Source organism: Lycorma delicatula, chromosome 1 (assembly GCF_047948215.1).
Source record: "Lycorma delicatula isolate Av1 chromosome 1, ASM4794821v1, whole genome shotgun sequence".
NCBI classification, from domain to species: Eukaryota; Metazoa; Arthropoda; class Insecta; order Hemiptera; family Fulgoridae; genus Lycorma; species Lycorma delicatula.
In genome coordinates, this window is record NC_134455.1 from 138,348,303 (window position 1) to 138,364,882 (window position 16,580).

Genomic DNA, 16,580 nt, shown 5'->3' on the forward strand with positions numbered 1-16,580 from the left:
GCAAAAGCCATGGCGGTATTTCTCTTGTGGAAATTGTTATTGTATCTGGAATAGCAATTTCATATTTTCTTCTTAATTCGTGGTACCTAATTCCGGCTAGTCTGGAATAGGTACCACGACGTTCATATACTGCAGCCATTGGATGATTCATGAAACGTTTATTATTTATATGGGCAGGAAAAGCCCATACGTTTGCTCCATATCTTAACAAAAGGATCTCTCTTCTATAATGTAGTGGCATTATTCCGGCTTCGGACATTAGGCTATTCGCCGGACTTGTGCGGAAAGCGCCTGTTGGATATCTTATTCCGCTATTATGAACTACGTCTAACTTTCTTAAATGCGACTTTCTAGCGGATGAATATACGATACATCTGTAGTCTAGTTTAGATTGAACCAATACTTTATACAATCTCAATAATGTCTCTTTGTCTGAGCCCCAATTTAAATTCGATAAACATTTTATAATGTTTAGGGCTCTTTTGCATCTATCACTCAAGTGCTGTATATGTAATCCCCATGTAAGGGATTTATACAATACTAGTCCTAAATATCTTACGCTATCTTTATATTGTATTGGATTATCGTCAATTGTCAACGCAGGACTTTGATGAGGAATTCTCTTCCTACAGAAGTGTACACAGCACGTTTTCTCTGGTGAGAATTGGAATCCGTTATTCCTTGCAACTTCATTTAGAGCATTGATCGCTCGTTGCAATTTGTACCTCACCATAGCAGTCTTTTGCTATCATACACAATTGCCAAATCATCAACATAGACGCTTATGCCGATTTCTACTGGAATGGCTAGTATCAATTTATTAATGGCAATGGTAAACAAGGTACCGCTCAACGGCGAACCCTGCGGTATGCCATTTTCCAAGATTCTTTCACATGAATATTCATTGTTGACGCGTACTTGGAAGGTACGGTCATTATTAATCATTATTTCCAGTATTTTTCCCATAGCACACGTCAAAGAAATAGGACGATAACTATTGGGGTCTGTTAAATTTTTATTTTTCTTTGGTACTGGAACAACATGAGCTTTTTCCACTGCTGCGGGTACGTTCCATCCCGCCATAATTTATTATAAAGTTCTAATAATCTACTTTTTGCAGTGGTATTCAGCTGCCTGATCATATTATAAAGGATTTCATCCGGACCAGCAGCTGTGTTACCTGCTTTTTCCAACGCTTTCGCCAATTCTTCCATTTTAAATGGTACATTATATGAGTAATTATACTTAGTTCTAAAATTTAGTAGACCTTCGAGTTCTTCTTTTTTGGTTCGAAAACCTTCCTCGTAGTTGGCCGTTCTGCTGGCCTTTTCGAAGTGATTGGATAACAGCTCTGCAATTTCATATGGAGTGTCTTTTATTTCATCTTCATCTTGAAGGCTAGTTATGGGAGCAAAATTATTACGCCCACAAATCGCCTTCACCTTCCTCCAAACATCTGATGCAGTAGTAGTTTTGTCGATGGATGACACGTATTGCTGCCAGGATCGTTTTTTCGAGTCTATCATAAGACGTTTTGCATACGCCCTGTATTTCTTAAAGGCAACAAGATTTTCTATGCTAGGACGCTTCTTAAAGGCGTTATACGCCCTTTTCTTTATTTTTTTACGTTCACTTATTTCATCGTTCCACCATGGAACGGGTTTTTTCGTAAGTTTCCCAGATGTTTTGGGAGTATATCTCGATGCCGACTCAATTATTGCATTTTTTATGGCGTCGACATCGTTTCCGGTAACTCCAGTTGTTTCCGGGAGTATCGTTCTAGCTGTGAAGCTCGTCCAGTCTGCCTTTTCAAATAACCATCTTTTAGGGATGGGATATATTGTTCTTGTAACATCAGTTACAATTTGCACCGGGAAATGATCGCTTCCATGCAGATCGTCTATGACATGGAAGCTGTACCTCGGTCCTATCGATCCGCTTATAAGTGCAAGATCTATACAGGACGTCGATCCATCTCTGGCATTGAAAAAGGTTCCTGATTCGTCGTTTAAAATAATAAGTTCTGAATTCATCAGGAACCCTTCCAGTTCTCTTCCACGGGGATCTACTCGATCTGATCCCCAAAGAGAATTATGAGCATTAAAGTCACCCACCAGTAAAACAGGTGGGGGAAGCTCGGAAATTAGTCTTGCTATGTCATCCTTATTCCAATCAAAATACGGCAAGTATATGCTGCAGACAGTGACCTGGAGTGGACGCTTCATTCTAACGTCGACCGCTTGTAGGTTTGTGTTTAGAACAACCGCTTCGGTGGTAGCTCTAGTCGATGTTAATATAGCTACTCCACCTCTAACTCTACATTTGGCGGTTGATCTCGCCGAAATATATCGAATCCTTTTAATTAAAAATTTTCATTTTGGCGGAAATGCGTTTCTTGCAGACATATACAAATCGGGTCTACGTCATGTACCAAGCGTTGGAGCTCATGGATGTATGAAAAACATCCGTTGATGTTCCATTGTACAATCGACTCGCTAATTTTTAATTAAATTATTGTCTGGGTTTTCCTTTCGCGGAGAAGGTCGTCGCCTGTAAGGCTTCCGGTCTCCGTATCGGAGACCACCGAAGCCGCCGACGACGACGGCGGCTTCAGTCCAGGCGCCGATTGAGAGGCGGCAACCTGGCCGCTCCCCAACACGGGGGTCGCACCGGTCACCGCCTGTGGAAGGGGGGACACTCGCCCCCCCTGTGTGATTTTTTGTGGCCTCTGAGGTTTAGAGGCCACTTCAGTTACAGGAGGCTTGGGAGCCCCCATAATAGTTTCTGTAGGTATCACTTTTTCCTTGTCATCAAGAATCTCGCTGAGACGGACTTGACATTCTTGTTTGGGGTCCGTTTTCTTTTCTGGAGGAGCAACTTTCACTTTTATCGATTTATCTTCAGCAGGCTGTACCACTATCTTTGGCTTAACAAATTCTTTATTGCCAAAAGGTTTCATCTTGTTTTCGATGATCCTCTCAATCATGTTAGCCAAAGTAGGCGCAAGTTTATTTATAATTTGAGCCTCATCTACAGCAATCGGAGCAGGAGCAGGAACAGTAGCCGCAGCCTGAGCATAAGATGTTGTTGCTGTAGGTTTGCGGGCGTTAACAATCTTTTTGGCTTCGATGTAGCTGACTTTCTGCAGGGTTTTAACTTCCTGCACAGCTACTTCTTCTTTGTAGACAGGACAATTCCTGGATCTACATGAATGCTGTCCCTTGCAATTGATGCATGTAGGGGGCTCTTTACACAGCTCTCCCTCATGCACCTCTTCGCCGCACACGCATATTTGCGTTCTCTCACATTTGATAGCGGTGTGGCCAAAACGTTGGCACTTGAAGCATCGCATAGGTTGCGGGATAAATGCCCGCACATCCAATCGATGTATCCCCGCTCTAATCTTCTCCGGCAAGGTAGGCCGGTTAAATGTGAGAACATGAGAGGCTGAAGGTAGGACTTCGCCATTCCTCCTCATGTTCAATCGGCGACACTCAATTACTCCCTGTGATGACAACCCCTCAACAATTTCTTGCTCCGTGCAATTTAGAAGATCCCGACAGACGACCACACCTCTTGAGGTATTGAGCGTACTGTGGGGATCGACATGTACAGCCAGTTCTCCAATCTTTTTAAGCCCCAAAATCTTTTGAGACTGGACATCATTTACAGTCTCAACATGAAGTCCCATGAAGGTCTTCCTTATTTCTTTTACAGGGCCACCAGCGCATTTGGTTATCTCCCGAGCGATGAGAAAAGGACTCACCCTCGAGAAATTTCCATCCTCCTTTGTAATGACCAAATATTTGGGTTTTGGTACATTACTACTTTTAAAAAAAAGTTTTTTGTAAGCTTTTTCTAGCCTCAATCTCAATCCTTTTAGTTTCCGCACTTTTTCTCCGTTTTGCTTCAGGCGAAACGGCCGGTTCTAAACGAGGGTGTTTGCGTGAACCCTCTGCCACGTTTAGTTGTTCAGTTTCCATGAACAAATAATCCCTTCTGTAGTAAGGCTAGCCGCCGGGGTACACCCCCATTCCAGGACTACCAACCCTGGAGGTCCGTTCCGGTACTCCGGTGGAACCGGCATATGTCCTGGCAGAGAGCGGATGCGCAGTCTCTGCACTGACTCCAGGCCCCTACACACCGAAGCTTTCAGGGCTCCCATGCTCCGAACATGGGCACCTTAGCTACATGCTTGCCATCGCGGGGGGCATGTGGACGACGAAAGGTCTCCGTTACACCTGCAAATAACTTTGACCGTGGCCGCCACATCGCCAGCTCTAAGTTTGGTATATGTCCACATCCTAATCAATAAATTGTTCATATCCTGCAGGTAGCCGAAAACTCCAATCCATGAGGGGACCTGAAGGTGGAAACAGGTCAAAAGAAAAGCATATCCGAGGAATTTACTCGGAATTATTATTATTATTATTAGCAATTATCATCAGCATTTTGCCAAACCTACAGTCAAATTCTGCTAATTTGTTGGAGTAATCACTTTGTCAACTGAAGAATGTTATGATTCAATGAAAAGGCAAAGTGACTATAAAATGTTTCTCTTCCCAACTTTATTATTTTCATAATACAGTATTAAATTATTAACATTTTTATTAAGAATGCATTTATGAAATAGATGTTTGCAAGAACTTTTTTTTTCCTTACAGTTTTCTTCATTTACAAATTGTTTTATACCGTATCAGCAAAATATACAGAATTGTCATCAGGGTTGATTTCACAAGCTGTACGACCTGTAATCAAATTTTTGTAATACCCAAGGTGTACATATGGTATGTACTGCAATAGCGACATCATATCTTTCTTCATTTGCATTGTAATTGGTTGAATTTCAGGATATAGTAAACTTTTCTCTATTGAAGTAAGTAAATCTCGTGGCCGCCATGGAAATTTTCTTCAGGAAATCCACATCTAGGGGTGGAAGGTGCTGATCAGGTGTAACAGTTGGCATGTTTGCAATTTTCGTCAGATAAATTCATTACGTGTATTTTATTTATTTTATATAGTATTATATCATTATTATGTAATGATGCTCTATTCGGGTCACTTCTCTTGGATATCTGAATCAGAATCTTTAACTTCAGAACATTGAACAGCACACAGTTAATAAAACATAGAGAATAATCGGATGGCAGTATTCCACTGTCTTCTTCTTATACATCAACCACTCTGTTCCTAGCATGCGAAGTAAGACACTAATTGCAGTCTGTTCCTATTCCTTTTACAAAAAGCAGATGCTTACTGTTGCTACAATAACCAGATGCTTCAGTAAAATACGTCTCGCTTCTAACCAGTGGCGGCTTGTAGCTAAAATTATTGCTGGTGCTGCTCCAGAAATTTTTTTTCTGGACTTTTTCAAAGCCATGATTAAAGTTTCCTGTAAAATAAAAGAACCAAAAGAAAATTAATCAAATAGAATAGCTGGAAGCAGGATAGTAATGTAATTCTACACTTTATCACATTCAAGAATATGGTACACGGTTTTTAAGCACAATGTGCTTAAAAATCGTATTCGGTTTAACCGAATAAGTAATAAAATGTCAATACAGATATTTTTTAGTATTATTAGAAAATAACTTAATAAAATGTCCACTTAAAAACATTGTTGTCCAACGGTGATTAATTTATATTTCTACGTACACAGAATCAAATGCATAATTATTTTTTACTAATTACCTTCTCTTTCGCTCTTCCAGCGTGTTTTTGGACAGATTTAGCGATCAAAGAGCTCTTTCTTTCCGCCATCTTCTGATCACTGCTGAAAAAACAACTAAATCGCTTGCATATTCCTTCTGTCGACTAAACTAGAAAATGGAACGTTCCGTACACATGCGGAGTAAAAAAAAAACTACCTTCCACCAGCACGCCAGGGTCGGCACTGCGGGAGTGACAGTGCTCTCTCTCCCTCCCAGCCTTGCGTGCAGCTTCGTATGTGCGCCTGCGCACAATAGCTAAACACCACAACGCTGGAACTGTGAAGCGCACAGTTCCATACAAATATTTCTGTATATTTTTCATAAACTGGGGGATGGTTACTGACATTAAGCTTAAGGATTATATATTGTACAAGTAAAAAGAAAGAATTAAAAAATAAAAGGACTCGTTGTATTAAATTTTATCGATAATATCAAATGGAAGTAGGGGGTGCTGCAGTTCCACAGTGCCTATATACGAGCTGCCACTGCTGCTAATTGTAGATCTGTCTAGCTCAGGAAACCCGTCCGGTATCTAACCTACTACAAGCACAGTTTAAAGAATGATTGATCATACGAGCCCCACCTATCGACAACAAAAAGTGTAATTATAAGGCACTCCATATGGTTATACAAAAACCAGTATTTCATTTAAATAGTCTGTTTATAATTACTGATATTTCACGTAATAATATAGGTGTAATGCGCATGAAGGTTAAAGTGAAGTGGTTCTTGAATCAATTACACTTTGTCTTATCAATTTAGGGTTTTTATCAAGCTCAGTCGATCAGAGGGCTTGGTTAAGATAGTTAATCGGATCATTTTTCATGCGTGTTTAAGGTGCACAATGCTTAGAGGTAAATATTAATAATATATTTATTTAAAAATAATTTAGTTTAATTGTATTTTTTAGTTTTCAATGGCATTTCTCTTTCCAGTGAGTTTTTCTTATCTAATTTTATAAAAAGAATAGTGTACAAAAAATAACTCTACTAAATATTGTAAAAATATTTAAAATAAGATTTTTTTTAGCTCTAATTTACAATGAAAAGATGTTTTAGATTTCTTTGTTATTTGTTTTTGTTTTTTTTTTTTCTTTAATAAAATCGGAAGATAGAAAAGTGAAATAATAGTAAATAAAACCATTGTTAGATCTTGCAATTATTTTACTACTATATTTTATTACCGAAATCAGGTATCATGCAAGTTTTGAAAAAATAAATAATTACATCACACAAGTCTATAACTGAATACATAAAGATGTATTTCCCGATCTTACCTTTTAAAAGCTACTACTAGGAAGTATTTTTTACTTCCTTGTACGAATTAAAGGAAGTATTGCGATAGCGAAAAATTTAGGTTTCCAGATTTCAACGGAAATATCCATTTTGATTAGTTTCGGTGTGACGTCTGTACGTTAGTATGTTTCTCGCATAACTCAAAAACGATTAGCCGTAGGATGTTGAAAATTTTTTTAAGATCGTTCTAATTGTGCACATCTAATTGGTTTAATCGACTAAACCAAAAACGTCCAAAATCAAAACAATTTAGGTTTTGGACTTTTTCTTACCTGCAGTAATAAGCCTTAATTGAGAGCTTTTCAACGATATATCATAAGTGGTACTTATTTTCATCGGTTCCAGAGTTATAGCCAAATAAAATCTTAATTAATGAAATATTTGTATCTTACAAGGGAAAGCACATCGGTTCAAATCAAACTTCATCTCCTTTTTTTTAACTTTTTTTTTAATTTAAATATATTGATTTATTAATAATTATTAACCTGTCATTGTAAAAAATTTTTTTCGATGAATAATAATTCAATAACAAAAAAAAATCAAAAGTTTTTAATGAAATAAAATTTTAAGTACTTTTCATTTTAAAAGGATGTGTAAATGTAATTTAACAGGCGTACAAGGAAGTCATGTGCTGTTCACATCAAGTAGGTGTAGTTGCATATGGTACTCTTTATTAAGCGATTAGGAAATCCCTCAACATTTGCTCTTTTAATATTACACCACTTTTGTCGATCGAGTAATACAGCTGTTTATAAATTTCACGTTTTAAATATTTTTTTATATGCCGTTTAAATTTTAAAAAAATTTATTAACATCTTTGCATAATTTCATTTTCTGTAAGGTGTTTTTGTAAATCGCTTGAATAAATTCACAAATCTTAACTAAACTATTATTAAAATTCAACTTGAATTAAAAGTATTAAATTTACAAAAATACTTAACTTAAATTAGAAAATAAAATATTAGATTAAAAACAAAAACACATTAAATTTTGAAAGTTGGACGATTCAATGAAAAATCGATATCGATGGTAATTTATAGATCTTCCTATGGTAATTTTTAAACCTTTCTGCATAAACCATCGAAAACTACTTCTGATATTTCTTAAAAATTCAATGTCATAGTGTGTGGCAATTTTAATGTTATCTAGAAAGATAATTTTAGTTTTGCAATGCGAACTACTAACACGCCTTCTAGAATTGCAAGTATCTCGGCCCCCTGTATAGACAGTATTTTTTATAAATCCACCTAAAAATAATATTCGTACAGATTACGGTATTTCAGACTAGAATTGTCAAATTGCCGTAGCATCGTTTATTATTATTGAAAACAAGTGACGAGACAAAAGTTATACTCGTATTATTCTTTTAAAAGAGAGATCGATGAAGAATTAATCAAAAATTTCAGAAACGCATCGTTACAAAATAATTAAAATAGCTCTGACGTAAGTTTTAACAGTTTCCTTTTTTTTCATAAGGCCTTCTTTCTAGCTTGCCCTTTAGAAAGTTTTAGTGCCCTTTTAAAACACACGGATTAATAAATAATTTTTAAAATCTACACCCAAAGTTATCTCCATAAAACGTCTAAAGTAATTTGCGTGATAGATTAAAAAATTATTCGAAACATTACAAAGTAAGGTACTCTAAAGTTACTCGCAGTGCTAAGAGATTATAATGAGATGATAATGTAATGGGATTCAGATTAAAACAGTGCAAATAACTTCACCAAAAATAAAAAAGGCTTTACCCGCTATCTCATCCCCTATTCTTGTATCAGAGAAATTTAATCTCCGGGATTTCAAATGACAATAACATTGATCTCTTGTAAACAGTCATTCACTTTGAAAGTTTTTTTTTATTTTCCATCAGTAACCAGGAAATTAAAACACGTATCTATAATATAAACGGTAAATACACAACTGGTAATGATGAAATTCCTTCCAGTGTTTTAAAAAAAATTGTTGTGGCTATTATCGTCCCTCTTACAAATGTAATTTGGTTTTAATAGAAAATTCCTTATCGAGACACATACCCATTTCCCAAAATTTATAATATATTTTAACTTGATTGAATGAAAAAAAAAACTACTTTCTGTGGGCTCAGTAAAACTTTCGATTTAATTTCACATTTTTTACTAATATAAAAACTTACGATATCAGAGGAGCTGCTTAAAATTGGTTATTTACCGACAGGTAGTTCAAATTCCAACTTTTAATAAAAGTATGCATGTAAATTTTAGGGTTCTCACTTCAAGATGTAAAACGCGGAGTGCCACAGGGAAGTGTCCTGGGAAGGGTCCTTTGCTTTTCTTACTAATAATTAATGATCAACTTCAAAATCTTGGTCCGTTCATTGTTAACCTCTTCACGGATGACACAAATGTATCTGTATATGAAAATATGTATTTAAAAGGACTTGAAATGTATCTCAGCAGTTCCAGAAATTTTTCAAGCATGGGCTGTAATCATCTAATTTTATAAGCCATCGAACTATATCATATATTTATTACCAATCTTTATCTTAAGATAAGGTTATTTATCTTAAGATCTAATTGCATCCAGATGAAACTAGACTATGTTAGATGCATATATCACCATCAACTGGTAACAAACGGATGCCCCTGGGGCACTGTTTTGAAAGGTGCAATGGGGTGCTCTTATAATATATCTGCCAAAAATCGTCTGATTTTTTTAATTCAAACGGGGTATTTGTTAGTAGATTGAAGTCTAACTTTTGTACGCATCAGGCACACTTTCGATCTAACAGATCACGGTTATTCAGAAATGTATATTATATATATATATATAAAATGTGTGTTTTGTTTTTATCGCATCATGCGAGAACCAACCAACCGATTACTTCAAAATTTTCAGGATAATACCAGGTTATCCCAGGGAAGGTTTTAAGCCTTCCCTCGAGGCCCTAGCTACCTTCCAGGTTAAGATATTAAAAATATTCATTATTTCTTCGCCCCGAAGAAGGGTGAAGTTGTGAATTAAAAATATTCATTAAGGACAGAATAGATTAATCCTTTTATTTTGTAATTATATTTCTGCCACCATGGCAAAGAAATAAGTTATGAATTTTTCGTCGTCAGAAGTATGTGTACTTTAGTTACCGTAGTTACTATTATTCTATCTTTTGTAAGTTAGTTTCTTTTTTATGTTTTCATAAAGCCTGAATACTATAAATGTTATTTATCAGTATTGTTCTCACAACGTGAGGATACTTACAGTGTGAGACTTCATGGGGTGGAGCCTTCTAGATAGATGGGAATGGCAACCGAAGCAGCTCTACGGGTGTCCAGGTCCCCAGGTCCCCAGTCCCCCTAGCAAATTGGGATTAGCGATCTCTGCGGCTATGGGGCAGGCCCTTTGGCCACGAGATGTTCCAAGGAGCCCCTGAGTTGGCCCCGGGATTCGCCTGGACTGACCTGAGCCCCGCGGGGCTGGCCGGCCAGTCTAGCCAGAACCTATTATATATAATATATATATATAATAAAAATACATATTTTACTTAAAAATATTATTTTTAATAATTTCTTGGGTTAACCAATCAACTATATAAACTTAGAAATTAAATACACAAAGTTTCACATGGAATTCAGTACACATTCATACAAAATTCTCTTAAATACTAAGAAATTAACTGTCTACCCATCCTAGATAACAATATTTTATCCCCACCCTTATTGTAGTAGTAATAATAAAATTTACAAACCCCCAAGATAAACCAAAATATATTAAAAAAATCAAAAGATCTATTAATAAAAAATAATTACCCGGAAAATACCTTAAACAAAATTTTTAAAAATGCAATTCATAAACACTATAATAAATATATCGGCCAACCATCAAAATAAAAATAATAAGAGTGAGAATTATGTCGCATTACCATATATCGCAGATCTGTCAGAAAAGATAAAAAAAATTGCTACAAAAGGATTTCACAGTAGCTTATCAAAATTACAACAATCTGAATAGTGTTTTCTAAATTAAAATCGCCGATAGAAAAAAAATAAACAAGCCAACGTAGTGCACAGCATTCTGTGTAAAGATTGTAACGCGATGTACATTGACCAAACATCTCAATACCTTAAAAAAAGAATAAAATCTCATAAATATAGAAAAAAAGGAGGTGACAGCGCTCACAAAACATACAATAGAACATGAACAGTAGTTCGATTTCAACAGCACCAAAATATTAGACAAAGAACAAAATACTTATAAAGGACCACTCTAGAAGTGATATACATCAAGAAAAATACAAACGCTGTCAATAATAGAACGGACATAGCCGGGTTAAGAAACATATATGTTAATATAATTTAAAATCATATTTATATTGTAAATTTAGTTTTAAGGAAAATAATGGTAAGTGTTTAATTTTTGAAGATAGGTGCATTGTAAAGGTTTCAATACACAGGAAATACAGTCAGGTTATATAAAGAGATAATTATCTAAAGATAAGATGAGTCAGGTGTGAGTAGGAGGATCTATTACAACAAGAGTGGGGATAAAATATTGTTATCTAGGATGGATAAACTAGTTAATTGCTTAAATATAAGAGAATTTTGTGTGATTTGTGTATCAATGTGTATTGTCATCTGAGGAAGCTTAGATAGTTCTAAGTGAAATGTACTGTCTTTATAAGTTTGTGTAGTTGATTGGTTAACCAAGAGATTAATAAAGATAATATTTTTAAGTAATATGTCTTATTTTATTTAAACTTAAATAGATTAAAGTTAATATTCATATATATATCCCTTCCCTCCCATATATATATATATATAAAAATGATATTAAAAAAAAGGAAAAAAATAATGGATTTTCATACTTAAGCAAGACGCCTGATTAAAGGATTACTTTGATGAAGTAAATTAAGTGAAAGCTCACTCATGCTAAATTGTAAAATCCAGAATTAAATAAGAATCCTTAAATAATAATTCCTTAAATAATATAATAATAGGGAAATCCAGAATATATATATATATAATATTAGCATAAAATACATTATATAGATCACATCACAAGTAAGTGGATTTGCTACTTCACGGATTATAAAAAGGAACTGCCCCAAAATTTACCTGGGTGTTTCAAGGAAAACTGTTGTAAAACCTCGATCAGAGTAGCATCACAAAAAAATTATGAAATAAAAAATAGGTATGATTTAATCCGTATTAATTTTCTAATCTTATTAACACCTGACATAATTATAATGTAAACAGATGGGGATAACAATTATAAAAAATAACCATTACAAAATCGTTTATAATACGTATTTTATTACATATTTATGTTCACGTTGAACGGGATATACGAATTTGTATTATTTAAAAATCCATTATTTTTTCAATTAAACAAAATCTTTTAGTTTTATTTTAAATAAATTGGTAGGAAGATTTTTTTCAAAATAGTTCGTTAATTTATAAAAATATCAACAGAACAACAGTAAGGTCCTACCTCGTAAGCCGAAGTATTGTTAAAAAAAAACGGTTCTGTTGTCTGGTTTGATGGAAGTGTTTTTTTTTAAGAATAAGGGTCTTATTTCTTTAAATAAAGATTACACAGTTATAATCATAAGCTTATCCTAAATTATTAGCGAAAGTCAATCTTTGTCTTCCGAAACAGTTTTTCCTTTCTATACGTTTCTCTATCATTAAATTAACTAAACTTTGAAGCCTTAATACAATGCTCACCGATCGAGTTAGTCTTTTACTTTCCCGTCTAGATAGCGCTACAGTAGAACTATAGTTTTATAAGGGAATTAAAAGTATTGTAATCGGTCCGATTTGGGCATATGCGGTTTTCAACGGATCTTGACCTTTTGTCAGCTAAGAAACCCAAAAAACCGGATGGAAATTTTCCGAATATTAATGTTCGTATGTACGTGTGTGTATTCGGTGTCGGCCACTAAATCACCTTATATCTCCGAAATAACTAGACCAATTTTGACCAAACTTGGTCAGATTAATTCTACACATGGGATACTGGTACCACTAAATTTTCAACTTAAAAGATCGTGGGGGTGGGTGAAGCTGTAGAACAAGGTCACCCTAAGTACCTCGAGATTTTGCCTAAGATGTAAAACAGGCTCCTCGGTCTGGCCGGGTCTCGAACTCGATCGCCCGGTTCACTTGGTACCTGGTGCGTTAAGCTTTGAGGCTACAGCAGCTGCCTACAGTACAAGTGAAATTTGTTCCACGTAAGTTATAAAATTGCATTAGTTTAGTTAGTACCGACCGTCATCGCTACTCGCCACACCCGCGAAAATTAAATTCGGTATTCACGCGCGCGCGCGCGCTTTAGTTAGGCTCATTGAATTAAATAAAAGAAAAAATAACTATATTTAAATAAAATGATAAATATTTTTAATTACTTTGTGTGCTGCTTTAACCGCGTGACGGGAAAGTCCTACAACTGTCAGCTTCTTTTTATTTTTTTTATAAGATTCATCTACAAACTCCTCGTCTGTCTTATTCGTCTTAGACCTCTCCGCATAATTTTCAACATCCTCTTGTAGCATCATTTTGCAAAGTTCTCTGTTTTATTAGGTAGATTTCATAAGAAAGCTACCTATTTTAATGTATACCATGATTTGACTTCCGGAAAATGTCGACATATCTTAGCGTTTCACATTCCCCAGACATATATATATATATATATATATATATATATATTTATTTATTTCAATATATTTCACTTTTTTGTGGACACGATCGATAATTTTGCCGTAATTTTGGGCCAATCAGTTTCAAATTTTTCCCTATAAATAACTCGACCCAAAATCTCGGTCGAGTTAGTTAACGGTCAAATTTTTGGACATGGGGATGGAAATGGGGTGACTTTTTCGAAAAAACAAAATATTGCTATAACTTTTTTATTAAGTAGAATATTGAATTCGTTACTATTCTTACTATTCTTACTATTCTTTGAATAAGGGCCTAAAACTTATCTAAGTAAAGTTTTTTGATATCACCAACCATTGGCCCAGGGGGTTGAAAAATAGGATTTCGAAGACAAAAAAAAATCATACCTTCCTTAATAGGCACAACATCTAATCGGTTTAAAGTGGTCTTTAGTCCTCTAAATATTACCTAACACTTTTATCTGTAACAATTTTTTATATAACCAACTCTTAAGGCAAGGAATGACCAAAAGAGTGACCAAAACAAAAAAAAATATTTTCAAAAATATTATAAATATTTTCAAAATTCTAACTTGTATTTTAATTCAAGCTGAAATTTTTTCACGGAAACTTTTCTTGCTTGTGCTCATCAGCTTTTGATTTCTGCTTTACGTTCGAATCCTTTTTGCAATTTTACACTCAAAATAGATAAATTCTGTAACTTCCGTTAAGTTATGTTCTCCACCATAATATTTAATATGTTTTATCCTTCTTTCTGTCAGTTTTAGATTTCATTATCCTTGTTTCATAAGAATGTTTCAGTAAAAAATTAATCGTTTCGGTTTAAAATTGTAATACAGTACTTTTCTGTTTCGTTTTCCGAATTTGTTTTATTAAAATTCAAATGTGTTTATGACATTATCTACATCGTTTTTTTCAAATTTGAATTCTTTAAAAAGGTTTTTGTAGAATTTTATCTGTTTTAGAAAAATGTAAAAAAATTGTGTTTATGCAGCTTGTTTTATTTTATAATAAAACAACTATAGCACGTGCCTAAGGCACACATACGGGTGGGTTTCCCTGGCGGGTAGCGTTTCGGAATGGGATTATTAGGTCAAAAATTGATTACCTGTTACGTAAAAATTTTTTTGAATGATGAAAATTATATAACAAAAATTACATTAGAAATTTAACTTCAAAAATTGATACTAACGAATCGGGATTCTTCGCTAGTTATCGGTATATTCCGATCCCGGTGCCTACTTTTTGGTTACAGCTCATTATTTTAGGAAGAAAAGAATCGCATAAAAAACATGTAAAATTTTATTTTAAAACACCACTCCTAAATTAAACGCACTAAAAAGTAAAAAAATAATTTTAGGTCGGTATCTCACAATGGATTTGATAAGTTTTGATGATGATATGTAATTTTAAATGCATAAGATTTTTAATTTGAAGCTATGACTTTCACATAATCTTAAATATGAAACTTGTTTTCAAATTCATTCTGATATATCGTCCTAAAATTATTTTTTACTTTTTAGTGCTTTTAATTTAAGAGTGGTCTTTTTAAAAAGTTTTGTTTATTTTCTATTTTTTAGTCTTAATAAGTTTATTCTTTACAGCTTCGCTGGCGCACAGGTTTGAGCGTATTTAGCGAAAGATCGGATCGGTACGTTTTACGGTAGGTGAGTGCAATCAAAACGTAGGGCTAAATGATTTAATTTCCGGATAACCAAGATCCGGTCTATCAAGAGTGTACCCGATCAATTTTTTAGGTGAAAAATCATATTCAATCGTCAGATTTAGCCGTTAATTTAAGCTCTGATTGCTTTATTTTATCCTCGGAACAGAAATGAAGGAGAAATTTTTATCATTTCGTAATTAGAAAGGAAACACTTATGAACCAAAGTTTATATGAATCTTTTCCTTATTTTCACTCTTAGATCGCGTCCTGAAATTCTTTACGAGAAGAATTTAAATGTAATTATAAATCCGTACCGCTTCATAATTCGCATTAACTCGTTTTAATTTCTACCGAAATAAAAATATTATCGGTTGAAGTTAACATTTTATTTTTTTTCCTTCGGTGTTTACCAACACTCAAATTGTTCTTCTATTCCAATCGTTTTGGTTCTACTACACCAAAAAAATTGAAAAGCAATGGTGACAAGCAATACTTCGTTTGTTACCAGTTTCTGTATTACAGCTTATGTTCCTTTATCTTCTACTTTTAGACCTGCTGCTTGTTTCCCTCGTACAGAAATATATGTCTTTTTTTCTTATATTTAAATCTTAATCCTCTTCAGATTTTTAACATTTTACTTTGTTTATTATTTATTTTAGTTTATTCTACGTGACCATCATCCAGAACTCGATAGATGACTTTAAGCTTATATTCTAAAATTAATCTGACGACCAGAATTTCCTCTCTTACACTTATGCTCTTTCAGAAACCGAACCGGTCTTTATCTACGACACACTCTATCCGTCTGTAAACTACCGCGGTTGGCGTTTTAAATAATGCACGACACATTAAACTGACCGTGGAATAGTTTTCACATTTTTCCACCTCTACTCGTTTCAAACTATTAGGACATTTTTTAACGACTGGGAATAGTGTTTTAACTTTCGTTTCCTAAATTTTGCTTATTAATCGTAAGTTATCCTACATTTTTAAATTCTTATTTGATAAAGTAAAAAAGCCGGCAAAAGATAGCATTATTTTCCCGACTTCATCCTCGACAGATTTTTATTCAGATAAATTACCAGGTGTATGGCTTCGTTACTATTACGTAAAATCGATCGATCAAATAATATACGAAAGGAAAAACACGACTGTAGAAATCGATTTCTTCAGGTCGTTTTTCTGAAGGTTCTGGCGAAATTTTACAAGCAGTGTCTACCTCGTGTAATACGATTCTAACATTAAGAATCTGTTAAATGATA

The 16,580-nt window shown here is 34.3% G+C and overlaps 1 protein-coding gene across 1 annotated transcript in view; it reads left to right on the forward strand.

Annotated features, from left to right (window-relative positions):
* Window positions 1-6,409: 6,409 nt before the first annotated feature.
* Window positions 6,410-16,580, forward strand: part of LOC142323014 (uncharacterized) — a 38,773-nt gene continuing 28,602 nt past the window's right edge. The window contains exon 1 of the mRNA XM_075362117.1: window positions 6,410-6,565. Within this exon, the coding sequence (XP_075218232.1) occupies window positions 6,556-6,565 (10 nt within the window). The 5' untranslated portion in view covers window positions 6,410-6,555. The remainder of the gene's footprint in view (window positions 6,566-16,580) is intronic.